The 12,139-nt window shown below is 42.1% G+C and overlaps 1 protein-coding gene and 1 long non-coding RNA gene across 3 annotated transcripts in view; one reads left to right on the top strand and one right to left on the bottom strand.

Annotated features, from left to right (window-relative positions):
- The window catches only part of MAP3K5 (mitogen-activated protein kinase kinase kinase 5), a 167,604-nt gene that overhangs the window by 15,449 nt on the left and 140,016 nt on the right, over positions 1-12,139 (bottom strand). Inside the window, 4 exon segments of the mRNA XM_023750205.1 lie at positions 2,970-3,075; positions 6,310-6,495; positions 11,625-11,793; positions 11,884-12,061. Coding sequence (XP_023605973.1) covers positions 2,970-3,075; positions 6,310-6,495; positions 11,625-11,793; positions 11,884-12,061 — 639 coding nt within the window.
- Positions 1-12,139, top strand: part of LOC111825024 — a 41,237-nt gene that overhangs the window by 22,392 nt on the left and 6,706 nt on the right. Inside the window, exons 2-5 of one of the 2 annotated variants that reach the window (XR_002828131.1) lie at positions 4,151-4,211; positions 10,853-11,002; positions 11,679-11,836; positions 11,929-12,056. This is a non-coding gene — a long non-coding RNA (uncharacterized LOC111825024). The remainder of the gene's footprint in view (positions 1-4,150; positions 4,212-10,852; positions 11,003-11,678; positions 11,837-11,928; positions 12,057-12,139) is intronic. The other variant, XR_002828132.1, reaches the window with a different exon arrangement.

Raw genomic sequence — 12,139 nt, 5'->3', positions numbered from 1 at the left:
CCTCAAAGACACCAGTTTCACAGTGGAAAGACAAAACACTTTCCTTAGCAAACCCTTTTCACAAAGGAAGTGCCTTGTTCCACACATGGGTTGGGTAAAGCAGTGCCCATCACTGGGACACCCATGGGAGGAGACAGCCTCTCTGCACTCACCCTATCCCTTCCCTAAACGTAACTGCATTTCACCTATCGTGTGGTAATCAGTGTGCTTTATAAACTTCCTGTTTTGGAAGAATTTTAGACTTACAGAACAGTTGCAAAGATAAGTCAAAGAATTCCCATATACCTTCCACCCTGCTCATACATCTTATATCGCTATATGTGTCAAAAGGAGGAAACTAACATTGGCACAATTCTATTAGCCAAACTACGGACCTCATTGAGATTCCACTGGCTTTACACTGACGTTCTTTTTCAGTTCCAGGATACAGTCCATTAAATTTAGGTAATCCATTTTAAAAGAAAGTGTTTTTTTGTTAAAATCAGATGAACAGATCCTTTATATGATATTTAAATTATTCCCAAGTATAATCTATCTGTCCTGTCCTCATTTGGGCATTGTTGGTTTTGTGTTGTTGTTTTTTTTAAAAACAAACAAACAGAGGGCCGAAACCGGTTTGGCTCAGTGGATAGAGCATCGGCCTGCGGACTGAAAGGTCCCGGGTTCGATTCTGGTCAAGGGCATGTACCTGGGTTGCAGGCACATCCCCAGTAGGAGATGTGCAGGAGGCAGCTGATTGATGTTTCTCTCTCATCGATGTTTCTAACTCTCTATCTCTCTCCCTTACTCTCTGTAAAAAATCAATAAAATATATTTTAAAAAAAACAAACAGAGGAAGGGAGAGGGAGAGAGGGATAGAAACATCAATGATGAGAATCATTGATGGGCTGCCTCCTACATGCCCCCTTCTGGGGATCGAGTTTACAACCCAGGCATGTACCCTGACTGGGAATTGAACCTGGAACCTCTTGGTTCCTGGGTTGACCGCTGAGTCACACCTGGCTGGGCAGGGCATTCTTTTTTTTTTTTTTAATATATATTTTATTGATTTTTTACAGAGAGGAAGGGAGAGGGATAGAGAGTCAGAAACATCAATGAGAGAGAAACATCGATCAGCTGCCTCCAGCACACCCGCCACTGGGGATGTGCCCGCAACCAAGGTACATGCCCTTGACTGGAATTGAACCTGGGACCCTTCAGCCCGCAGACCAATGCTCTATCCACTGAGCCAAACCGGTTAGGACAGGGCATTCTTAATTTAGGTTACTAGTGCATTTCACTCGTGGCCTGTATGTACCCCTTTTACTGATACATGCCTATTCCCTTTCACCCCTTGTACTTCTGAGTATGTAATTCCTTTATAGTACATCCCCCACATCCAAGTTTATTCCAATTCAATCATTTAAATATAAATATATGTTAACTTCCTTAGAGCATTACATTAGGTTTACATTAGCTTTACATTCCTTAGGTTCACATCCAACTACTAGTCATGTGTTTCAAAACCTCGCTGGATTTTTTCCTTATGTAACATTTTTATTCTATAATAATAAAAGGGTAATATGCTAATTAGACCAGACATCCTTCTGGACGTCATTCCGGATGTCCTTCCTGACGAAGCTGAGGCCGGAGGGAAGCCAGCCCGGGTCCCGGCAGCCGGGGGAAGGAAGGTCTACTCTTGCATGAATTTTTGTGCATCAGGCCTCTAGTTTGTTATAATCACGTGAAACTCATTTACTTATTGTTTCAAGCAATATTTTTCAGGGGTCTCCTGCTTTCCAGACACTGTGCTAGACAAAATGCTCAGCACAGAATAAAATAAAATAGACACTGTTGCTCTCTGGTGAGGGAATCAGCCAATAGACAAGAAAATAAAAGTAGCTTCTGATTGTGGCAAATGTCACAAATGGGGGAAAAAACATTTCCAAGGAGAGAGAATAACAAAGAGCCTAATTTAGACTTTGTGGTAGGTCAGGAGTCTGAGACCTGGAGAATGCAAAGGTGCAAGGATGCCAAGGTATGAGGGACATTTCTTACATAAGAAAGAAAGAAATCAATGTTTACTAATGTTTAATATAAAGATCGACACTGGTGCCCTTACTCTCAAGTCAAACAGGCATTCAGAGAGAAGAGAGGAACTTCCACAACTTGGAAGTATGAATGGTGACTTTAAAATAGTTTATATTTACCTTTTAAAATTTCTACTTTAGAATGCTTTAAAATATATGTACAAATTGTCTAATAGAACATGCTTCCAATTTATGTATCTAAAATCTATCTATACACACACACACACACACACACACACACAGGGAAAGAGCTTTGCTTAAAATCTTTTATTATTGCGTAGACTATCAAAACCCTTTGGAAGTTTGCCTTAGAGTGTGAACACACACTTCACTCAACATTGGCCCTTTCGTATCTCACTGCAAACATAGACCAGCACTTTCCAAACCTGGCTGCGTGCCAAAATGACCTGGGAATTGGATTACAATCAGATTGCTGGGCTTTCTCTCCAGGAGAGTCTCAACTCAGCCTGGGAGGAGCCCTGAAAGCTGTAATCCCAAAGGACTCTTTGTATCATTCAAGGCAACGGCAGGTTTGGGAACCTGGTAAAGATGACACAGGAATGTGTTTATGTGTTTTCTGAGCACAGATACCTGCATATTGAAATGCACATGTATTTGGGTCACTTGTATAGTTTTCTTTCTCTTCATATCCAAACATGCTCTTTAAAGACAAGGCAGCAAGTCTTCCTCACTCGCAGTAAACATTCTGCTTGCTGGACCATGGCTCAGACTGCATGCCCTAAATAAATGACATTTGCTGACTGAGAAGATCAATAAAAAAGAAGGCTAACCTGGTTAGCCTGGTCTTAAACGCAGGAAGGAGACACCATAAATGATAAATGAACAGTAATATAAAACATCAAACACCAAATATTTACAGAGTAATTAAGTATTTCTGACCTGGAACCAGAATGGTAATGGCTGTCTGCACTGCCTTCCGGATGATACTGTCCAGGGCAAACATCCAGTGTGGCTTGATGTTATGGTTCCGAAGAACTTTATTCACCTGGAGAAAGAGAGTGACACTTTGATTAACTTTTAATTGCAAATAACCTAGCTGATGCAAGCATTTGAATTTATCAACAAAATAACAACAAGGACTCTTCACCTTGAGTTGTGAATAATTTATGTCACGTGAAAAACTGCCACTTCCATTTAAAGTTCAGTGAACCCCATGTAAGCAAATGAGATACATTATTTAAATGAAAGGCAGTCTGGTTAAACGAGAAGGGTGCTCTGTGAGAACAGAGAACGTGCAGTTTCCACCTTTCATGACGTCTGCAGATGGATGTTGGAGGAGATTAGGGGGAAAAAGAGTCTGAAGGGCTTTTTAAAAATGAGCACTTTTCTTAAATGTTACGATCCTGCTGTTTAATCCAACCAAGTGCTTCGCCATGCTCTGGTGCCCTGAAAAAGCAGGTGAAGGGGAGAAGTGAGCGTGTATGAGCTACCTGCATATTTGCCACAGTGTGTGCCTTGGTTTCCTTCCCACAGTTCTTTACATCTCTGCAAATGGGAATAATCTGTTACAACACTCCAGAAAAGCTGTTCACATTAAAGCTCTCTGTTGTGAGGGCACCTTTTTAAACTGAGTAAGTAATATTTCACACATTTCTTTATTTTTTTTAAATATATTTTTATTGATTTCAGAGAGGAAGGGAGCAGGAGAGAGAGATAGAAACATCAATGACGAGAGAGAATCATTGATTGGCTGCCTCCTGCACGCCTCCTACTGGGAATCAAGCCTGCTACTCAAGCACATGGCCTGAGCAAGAATCGAACCTTGACCTCCTGGTTCATAGGTCGATGCTCAACCACCGAGCCACGCCGGCTGGGCTCACACATTTAAAGAGACACTGAAATGGATATACACATTACCTTTCTTTTAAAAAATTATGTAAGATAAACATAACATAAAATTTACCATCTTAACTATTTCTAAGTGTTTGGTTCAATGGCATTAAGGATACTGACACGGTTGTGTTACCATCACTACTGTTCATCTCCAGAACTCTTTTCATCTTGCAAAATGGAAACTCTGTACCTATTAATGATGACTCCACATTGCCCTCTCCCCACAGCCCCTGGCAGCCGCCACTGTACTTCCTGTCTCCATGAATATGACTACTCTAGGTAACTCATGTAAGTGGAATCACACAGTATTTTTGTGACTGGCTTATTTCACTTAGTATAATATGTGAGAACTTCCTTTTTAAGGGTAAATAAACAATATTCCACTGTATGCTTAAACCATATGCATTACCTTTTTAAAATAACCTTTATCGCTTATTTAAAATGTGGATTAACTCTACTAATTATTGGTTGACACTGGCCTCTAAGAAAAGAGGCTACTTTTCTAACAAGTCTCTGACTAGAGATCTTAGAGGCAGCTGGGGAGGTGACCTCGCTGCAATCCTGCACTTTATAAAAGCTGGAGTTCCAGTTGCTTATTCTTTCCCTTGCTCCATCTTCATCAAAATCTCTCAGTTAGAGGGGAGTGGGTCGGAGGAGTTCCTCACAGTAGTTACTCCCAAGAAAATGAGTCAGGGCTTGGTTCTCACTTGCTCTAGCAAATCCTATCAAAATGAGTCTGTCCCACCACCTTCATTTCTTAAAGGAGTTTCCTGCTTTTTTGATTTAGCATTGGGCACAACACCTGGTAAACTAGAATATTTCTCCCAAGAGTCACACACAGAAGATGGAAGAGAGAGCCCCTATGACCATGACTTGCTCCTCCTAGTTTTTCATTAAACAGTACATTACACAGGGCCCATTCTCCAGGTTATTCCCATTCTGGACAATGAGTGAACAGGGTGGTGTGTGTGTGTGTGTGTGTGTGTGTGTGTGTGTGTGTGTGTGTGAGATAACTAAAGCACTTTCAATCTGAATTCTACAAGCCAATTTGCTTTTCATCCTCCAGGCTGAAAGCCACATGTGTGGGCAAGTGCAAATTCACTGAATTATTTTATTCTATTCCCAGATGGTTGGGTTTCCCTACTTGCAGTGTAAGTGTGCCTTTAACACTGAATGTTAATGTTAGGCTTTGCCAATTGCTTTCATGACCTCAACCATGTCAGGAGCCTTGTCCCCACCCACAATATAGCCCAAAGATGAGTGGTTTACACAGTCTCAGAGAACATCAGTGGATGCTGAAGGATTATAATGTGGTTTTAAATCAGGAATCATTTGATGCTCCAATTATAATTGTCAAGATAATCTATAATAAGAAAAGCATAATATGCTAATTAGACTGGACATCCTTCTGGACAACCTTCCAGACGAAGCTGGGGCTATGAGGGAAGCCTGGGTCCCGGGTGCCAGAGGAAAGCCAGTGCCAGCAGCCGGGGGAAGGAAGGCCTACTCTTGCATGAATTTTGTGCATTGGGCCTTTAGTTTCTACATAAGAGCAATAAATACATTAGGGGTGAATTAATTTTTTGAACTTAAATAAAATTATGCAAAGTGCTTCTATATTCATACCACAGACAGTGTCAAGAACTCTCTTATTTAAATCTGTACCCTGTAAGGGCCTTCTAGGAATAGCTTCAGGCTTTTTTGGTACAGAGCTCCACAGATAAGTCTCATTCAAGAATAGCATATGGTTTTGAATCAGGCTTTTGGAAGATGGACTAGCTTGTGTTGCATAGCAACTGTTTGAGAGAGAGGAACCCTCAGCCATGTCTCATTAGATCATGTGCATTAATTTCCTTCAGTGATGCTCTGGGCTCTGAAGTATATTGCTGGCTAGAAAATAGTGAATATTTATTAAACAAACATGTTTACTAGTAACTGAGTTGGGGTGGGGTGGGGGATTATTGGTTTTATTCAGTAGTGGTCATTCCAATCTGTACGGTCATTTTCTCAATGTCCACTAGATGGCACCTCTCATACAGAATGAGAGCATGCATGACTCAAGTGTGTTCTGTTGCTCAAGTCACCAAAACAGTGACCCACTAAATGATTTCATAAGAACAAAGTTCAGCCATGGAGATGTTTATGAGTTTTGCTATTTTACATGGTGTACACTTTTATGTATATTTAACTCTGGGGGATGCAAACATAGAAAACACAAATCTCACACAGCACGCAAAAAGGCAACCATCTCACACTCATCCAAAGAGAAGAGAATTCATTGAAATCATTAAAGAAAGAAAGGCAAGAGAACTTAAGTTTCATCCTATTTTCCTGACTAATTTTAGCCAGAGTCTGTGGAAAAACACTGGCAAAATTTCATACTTACAGCATCTTGGAAGCTGAAGAGCACCACCTGGACCTGACTGATGCCATGGCTGTCGAAGTCCAGCTCTAACTTCAGCTTTGACAGGGTGGTGGCTATGATTTTTCGGTCGGTGGACCTCACAAATTCTCTGAGGCTTGTGATGAGGGTTGTGATGTGCTCCCACTTTAGTTTAGGTTCTTCAGGCCCCTGTGAATAAAAGCCAGTTAACTTGTCAGTCGGTCAGTGGACTTAGGAACGTGGGCCTGCCATGCTCACAGCCCCTGCTGGGAAGGGCTGGACTGCCAAATAGTCCGTCTAAGGAAAAAAGACCATATTTGAACAATATGGCTCCTTCCCCTCCTCCTGTCCTTTCCAAGAAATAATCAGGCTTTGGGAAGAAGGGTACCTACCCCATACGTTAGCCAATAGCCGTGATACAGTCAGATACACAAAGCTTTGCCCAAACAGGGACAGGCAGAGGCAGTAAGACTCTTACTCTCAGAAATTTTAATCAGGAACTAAGGAGAGATTCAAGCAATAAGCCATAGGACCCTAAGCTCAAAGTCTGTCCAGAGAGAGAAGTCATAAAACAGGGGCATGAGTACATCTAGTCATAAGGCAGGAAGCCGGAGCAATGGATAGGGAGAGAAGTGGACAGAAACAGAAATGACACACCAAAAGGGCCCATAGCCACCGAGCCAGGAAGAGATGTACAAACTCCTGGAACTTGAAGTCCTTGGACTCACACTCTAGGCTTGGCTGGGCACTCTGGTTGGACTCCTTCAGAGTCCCTTTCTCTCATTGCTATGTGTCTATCTATATGTCCCCAGTACTTCAACTGCCCTTGAACCATGTCAGTTCCTTGCAACTGAAAGGGGCTGGCTTCAAACTCTGTCCTTGAAACAATTCCTACCCATCAACAAAGCAATTACTCATAAGAATTGACCAACGGAACATTTTATATGTTAAAAATAAAATACAATTTAAAAAATTCCCTCTCTCAAGCTGAATTTCTTTTTATTTGCTCAAGCAACATTGCTTCCTTAAAGGTAACATAGTAGGATGTTATTTATTCTCTTTTTAACTTTAAGAAACAACAGGATTGCCCTGGCCGATATGGCTCAGTGGATGGAGTTTCAGCCTATGGACTGAAGGGTCCTGGGTTTGATTCCAGTCAGGGGCACATGCCTGGGTTGTGGGCTTGATCCCCAGTGGGGGATGTGCAGGAGGCAGCCAATCAATGATTCTCTCTCATCATTGATGTTTCTCTCTCTCTCCCCCTGTCCCTTCCTCTCTAAAATCAATAAAAACGTTTTTTTTTTTTTAATAAACAGGATTTTTATAATGCTCATGTCTATCTCACATTATACATTTTGTTACTAAATCATTAAAATTAAATGCCTCAACTGGATTGTGAAAAATCACAATATCTAGGGTTCTACGAAAATGGAAGCTCTTCCTCTCAATACATTCTCATCTGGAAGCTCTCTCTCATATTGATGTTTGCATGAAAAAAGATTATATTGAAAATCCTGAAGGCTGTCATTAAGGTAATATTTTAAAATGAGACTGGGAACAATTATAAACTGTTTATTTTCTTACCACGAACTAAATTACACCCAAAGTAAACATTCACAGGAAATATCATAATAACATGAAAACATGTTCAAGAAGAAAAATGTGACTTATTCAGGAATTGGAAGCTTAGCCTAGTGAAAAATCAGTTAATGTTTGGCACCAGTTTAAATAGCAAACATTTTTTTGACATTAGCATTGTTTTCACAACAGGAAAACATGTTGCTTCTGGGTTTTGGATGTGAGTGCCACTGTCCTACAAAGGAACGCTGTCTACTTCAGGAAATGTAGTCTCTCTAGCGTGTTTCAGCCACTTACACAATCGTTGTTTCTGTTTTAACTCCTGTCTCTGTGTGCAGTCACTACTGTGCCTTCACGAATGAGCATCTTAGTTATCGGGTAACACCTGATTCATCATCAGAAGGTAGCATCTGACAGGGTGCCTTTTCCTAAGCATTCCTGGTATCATCACAGAATCTTTTGCAAAGGTGCTCTCTATTCTTTATCCTTTAAACTTCCTTAAAAACGATGAGTGGATTTCAGAAGATGCTACAGGTTGAAGGGCCTTTCGTGGGCTGATTTGAGGACCTGACCGCCATCTACATTTCAGTCTTGTTATAAAGGGTAGGCTTAAATGTAAAGATGTACCTAGAAATATGTAATACAATGGAAAGAATTGTTTCTATCTGGTTGTAGAAAAACATTGAAAGATATTAAATATTGTTATTAGCCTGTTTGATGATCACAATAATAATAGCTAACATCTGTGGAACATTTTCTATGATCTCAATTGCTCATGATCTTAGTTATTCTTTTTTGTTGTTGTTGTTAATACATTTTTATTGATTTCAGAGAGGAAAGGAGAGGGAGAGAGAGATAGAAACATCAACGATGAGAGAGAATCAGCTGCCTCCTGCACCCCAGGCATATGCCCCTGACCAAAATCGAACCCATGACCCTTCAGTCCACAGGCCGACGCTCTATCCACTGAGCAAAACCGGCCAGGGCTTAGTTATTCTTTATAGCATTTCCTCTTTTATAGGTGAGGAAATTCAGCCTCAGAGAAGTTAAATAACTTGCCTAAATCACACAGCCTTTATTTATTTTATTTTATTTTTTAAATATATTTTATTGATTTTTTTACAGAGAATGGAGAGGGATAGAGAGCTAGAAACATCGATGAGAGAGAAACATCGATCAGCTGCCTCCTGCACACTCCCCACTGGGGATATGCCCGCAACCAAGGCACATGCCCTTGACCGGAATCGAACCCGGGACCCTCAGTCCGACACAGCCTTTAAATGGTGGAACTAAGTCTGAGGTAAGCTGTGGCTGAGCCCAAGCTCTCGATCGTTACGTTCTCCTGCCCAATTAGCTGGGTCAGGACCTGCTCTGCCACGAGACCATCAGCTGGAATCACAGGAAAGGATTCACAGTCGCCTCAGCAGTACAGTCAGCAGGACCCTCATATTACTTGATTCTGGATTTAGCATGTGATTCTGACCAGCAGTTTCTGGTCCTCGCTGGTCCCTCCTATTGGTGCACCAAGGCATGCCCTCTGATGGCTTCTTTTAATAAGGTTTACTTTCATGTGTCCTTTTATAGAGAACATTCAAGTGGGCTTGAAACTAGGAAATCACAAAGCATTGGAGAGGATTCACCAACATAAAAATTTAAGAATTTCAGCAAAGTCATGGAAGTGGAGTTTCTTGCTAGGCTCTGTGCTGAGAGGTGGGACAATGACAGTGATCAAGGTTGTCTCTGCCCCGATGGACCCATGATCCAGTGGAGAGACAAAGAAAAACACCAAAAAACCAGACATTTTCTGTGCTGGAACAGCACACCCTTTGGGGATGAACATGAGATTTAAACAATCCCTGAGTCCTGTGTTTCTGGCCTAAAACAGGTATCTTCACTAATGGCCACAGGAGAACCTTCACTCCACAATGATTTTCCTGTCCCCTCACCCCAAATGCCACCCCCTCCCCTGCTTTATGCTTCTTCCATCACTTGTCACCATCTGTCATCCCAGGAAGGAGAGCAGTGTGGTGGTTGAGAGCACAGACCTGGGAGCCAGACTGCCTGGCTCTGTCACTTAGGCCTGCATGGCCTAGGCAAGTGTACTCACCTCCTCTGTGCAAAGTGAGGATGCTAACAGAACTATTTATATAGCACTATTCTCATGGGGATTAAATGAGCAAATACCTATGAAATACCAAGAACGATAGCTGGCTCATAGAAATTGCTTGCTATTATTATGTTTAAAATTTCTTATATTTACAATATTTATTATTATTACACATTATAACTATATATTTAATTACATATGCTACTATACAGGGTGAGGCAAAAGTAGGTTTACAGTTGTGAGTATTCAAAACAGTTTATTCTTGTATTATTTATTAATTAACTGTAAACCTACTTTTGCCCACCCAATATATTTAAATACATATTTACTCTTTTTTAATTTATCCTTACTTGAGGATATGTTTTTATTGGTATCGAGAGAGAGAGAGAGAGAGAGAGAGAGAGAGAGAGAGAGAGAGAAAGAAAGGGAGAGAGAGAGAGAAGGGAAGTAAGAGCACTTGTGGGCACCTGGCTCCACATACACCCCAATCCAAACTGAGAAAAATGTAAATTGTTAGACTGAGAAACTAAACACATGACCAACTCTTCCTCCTCCATGCTTTTTGCAGCTGTTTTCCCAGGACAGACGGGAGGGAAGAAGGTATATGCAGTCCACACAGATGGGGCAGGACAGGTTGTAGCCAAAGGAGACAGCAGGCCTGGGGTTCCTACTCGTATCTGTAAGCAGAATCCCAGGGAACAAAGTGCCAGGTGTCATGGACTGAACTGTGTCCTTCCCTGCCCAAATTCTTATGCTGAAGCCCTAGACTTTGTGTTTGGAGATAGGGTTTAGGAAGTAATTAAGGTTAAATGAGATCGCAAGGGTGGGACCCTACCCCAATTGGACTCATGTTTTTATAAGGAGAGGAAGCCACACCAGGAGTGCACAGAGAAAAGGCCAATGAGGACACAGCGAGAAGGCGCCACCTGCAGGCCAAGGAGAGCGGCCTCGGGAGAAACCAAACCTGGCGACACCTTGCTCTGAGACTTCCAGCCTCCAGAACCGTGAGAAGTAAGTTCCTGGCGTTTAAGCTGCGCAGTCTATGGTATCTGTTATGGCAACCCCAGCGAACAAATACATGAGGGAACCAGAGTTGGACTGGCCAGATTTGTTTTTTCATAGCACAATGGCCCCTCGCCCACTATGTAATTTACTGGTTATTGCCCATCGTCTGCCAGCTAAACGCAGCCCCTCCACCTCTGCTGCATCTGCAGTGTTTCCTACATGCTCAGAGGAGTGACTGAGAGGCAGCTGTGAGCTACAGTCAGAATGAGCAATTCACGTTGCTCAATGTGTGTGTATTGATTGGTTGAATATATGAATAAATGAAGGGTAAAAGAGGCTGGTACGGACTAGTGGGAACTTCACCAACAGGAAAACTTTTCATTTGACTTTGAGTAAGAGAGATAGAAACATCAATGGCGAGAGAGAATAATTGATTAGCTGCCTCCTACATGCCCCCTACTAAGGATCAAGACCACAACCTGGACATGTGCCCTGACCAGGAATCGAACTGTGACCTCCTGGTTCATAGGTCGACGCTCAACCACTGAGCCACACCAGTCGGCCCACTGGTTTTGACAGTTAAAATATGTAAACTCTGAAAACATGAAGCATCCATGAAAGGTTTTACCTGAGCCAAAGATTCCATTAAGTTTCTCACAACTTTGTCTTGGTCTTCCTTCAGGATCCGGTAAAGGGTGGCCCGCCTCTCGCTGTCCTTCCGCAACATAAAGAACCCGGAGTCCTTTTCCTCAGGAGAAGGGGGAGCACTGTGATCTTCAAAATTCTCATCTGGAATGCTGCAATAATTCACACAGCACAAATCACACTTTCCTTTATAAGGTGATACACCACACGCTTCCTTCCCCCAAAGTAAGTCAGGTCTTTACCCCAAAAAGAGGGTCCGCATTCCTTTCACATCCTTTTCTCCGCAGGATTTGGCTCTTGTTTTGAAAGAGAAGGGGTCCACCTTGAGTTCAGTGTCAGGAGAAACTGAGCCGTATTCACTGCTGCTGCTCGTGTCCTCCACCAGGACAGGGACTGGCAAGGATATGCTCCTAAGGTATTCTGCTTGTAAGAGGGAAAGAGAATTAACGCTGGGAAAATGTACGCATACTGCAATGCCTACTGAACGAGAGCAGTCTT

The sequence above is a fragment of the Myotis lucifugus genome, unplaced genomic scaffold, assembly GCF_000147115.1.
Source record: "Myotis lucifugus unplaced genomic scaffold, Myoluc2.0 scaffold_11, whole genome shotgun sequence".
Taxonomy (NCBI): domain Eukaryota; kingdom Metazoa; phylum Chordata; class Mammalia; order Chiroptera; family Vespertilionidae; genus Myotis; species Myotis lucifugus.
Note: the sequence above shows the minus strand (reverse complement) of the source record. Positions and strands in the feature narration are given on the sequence as shown.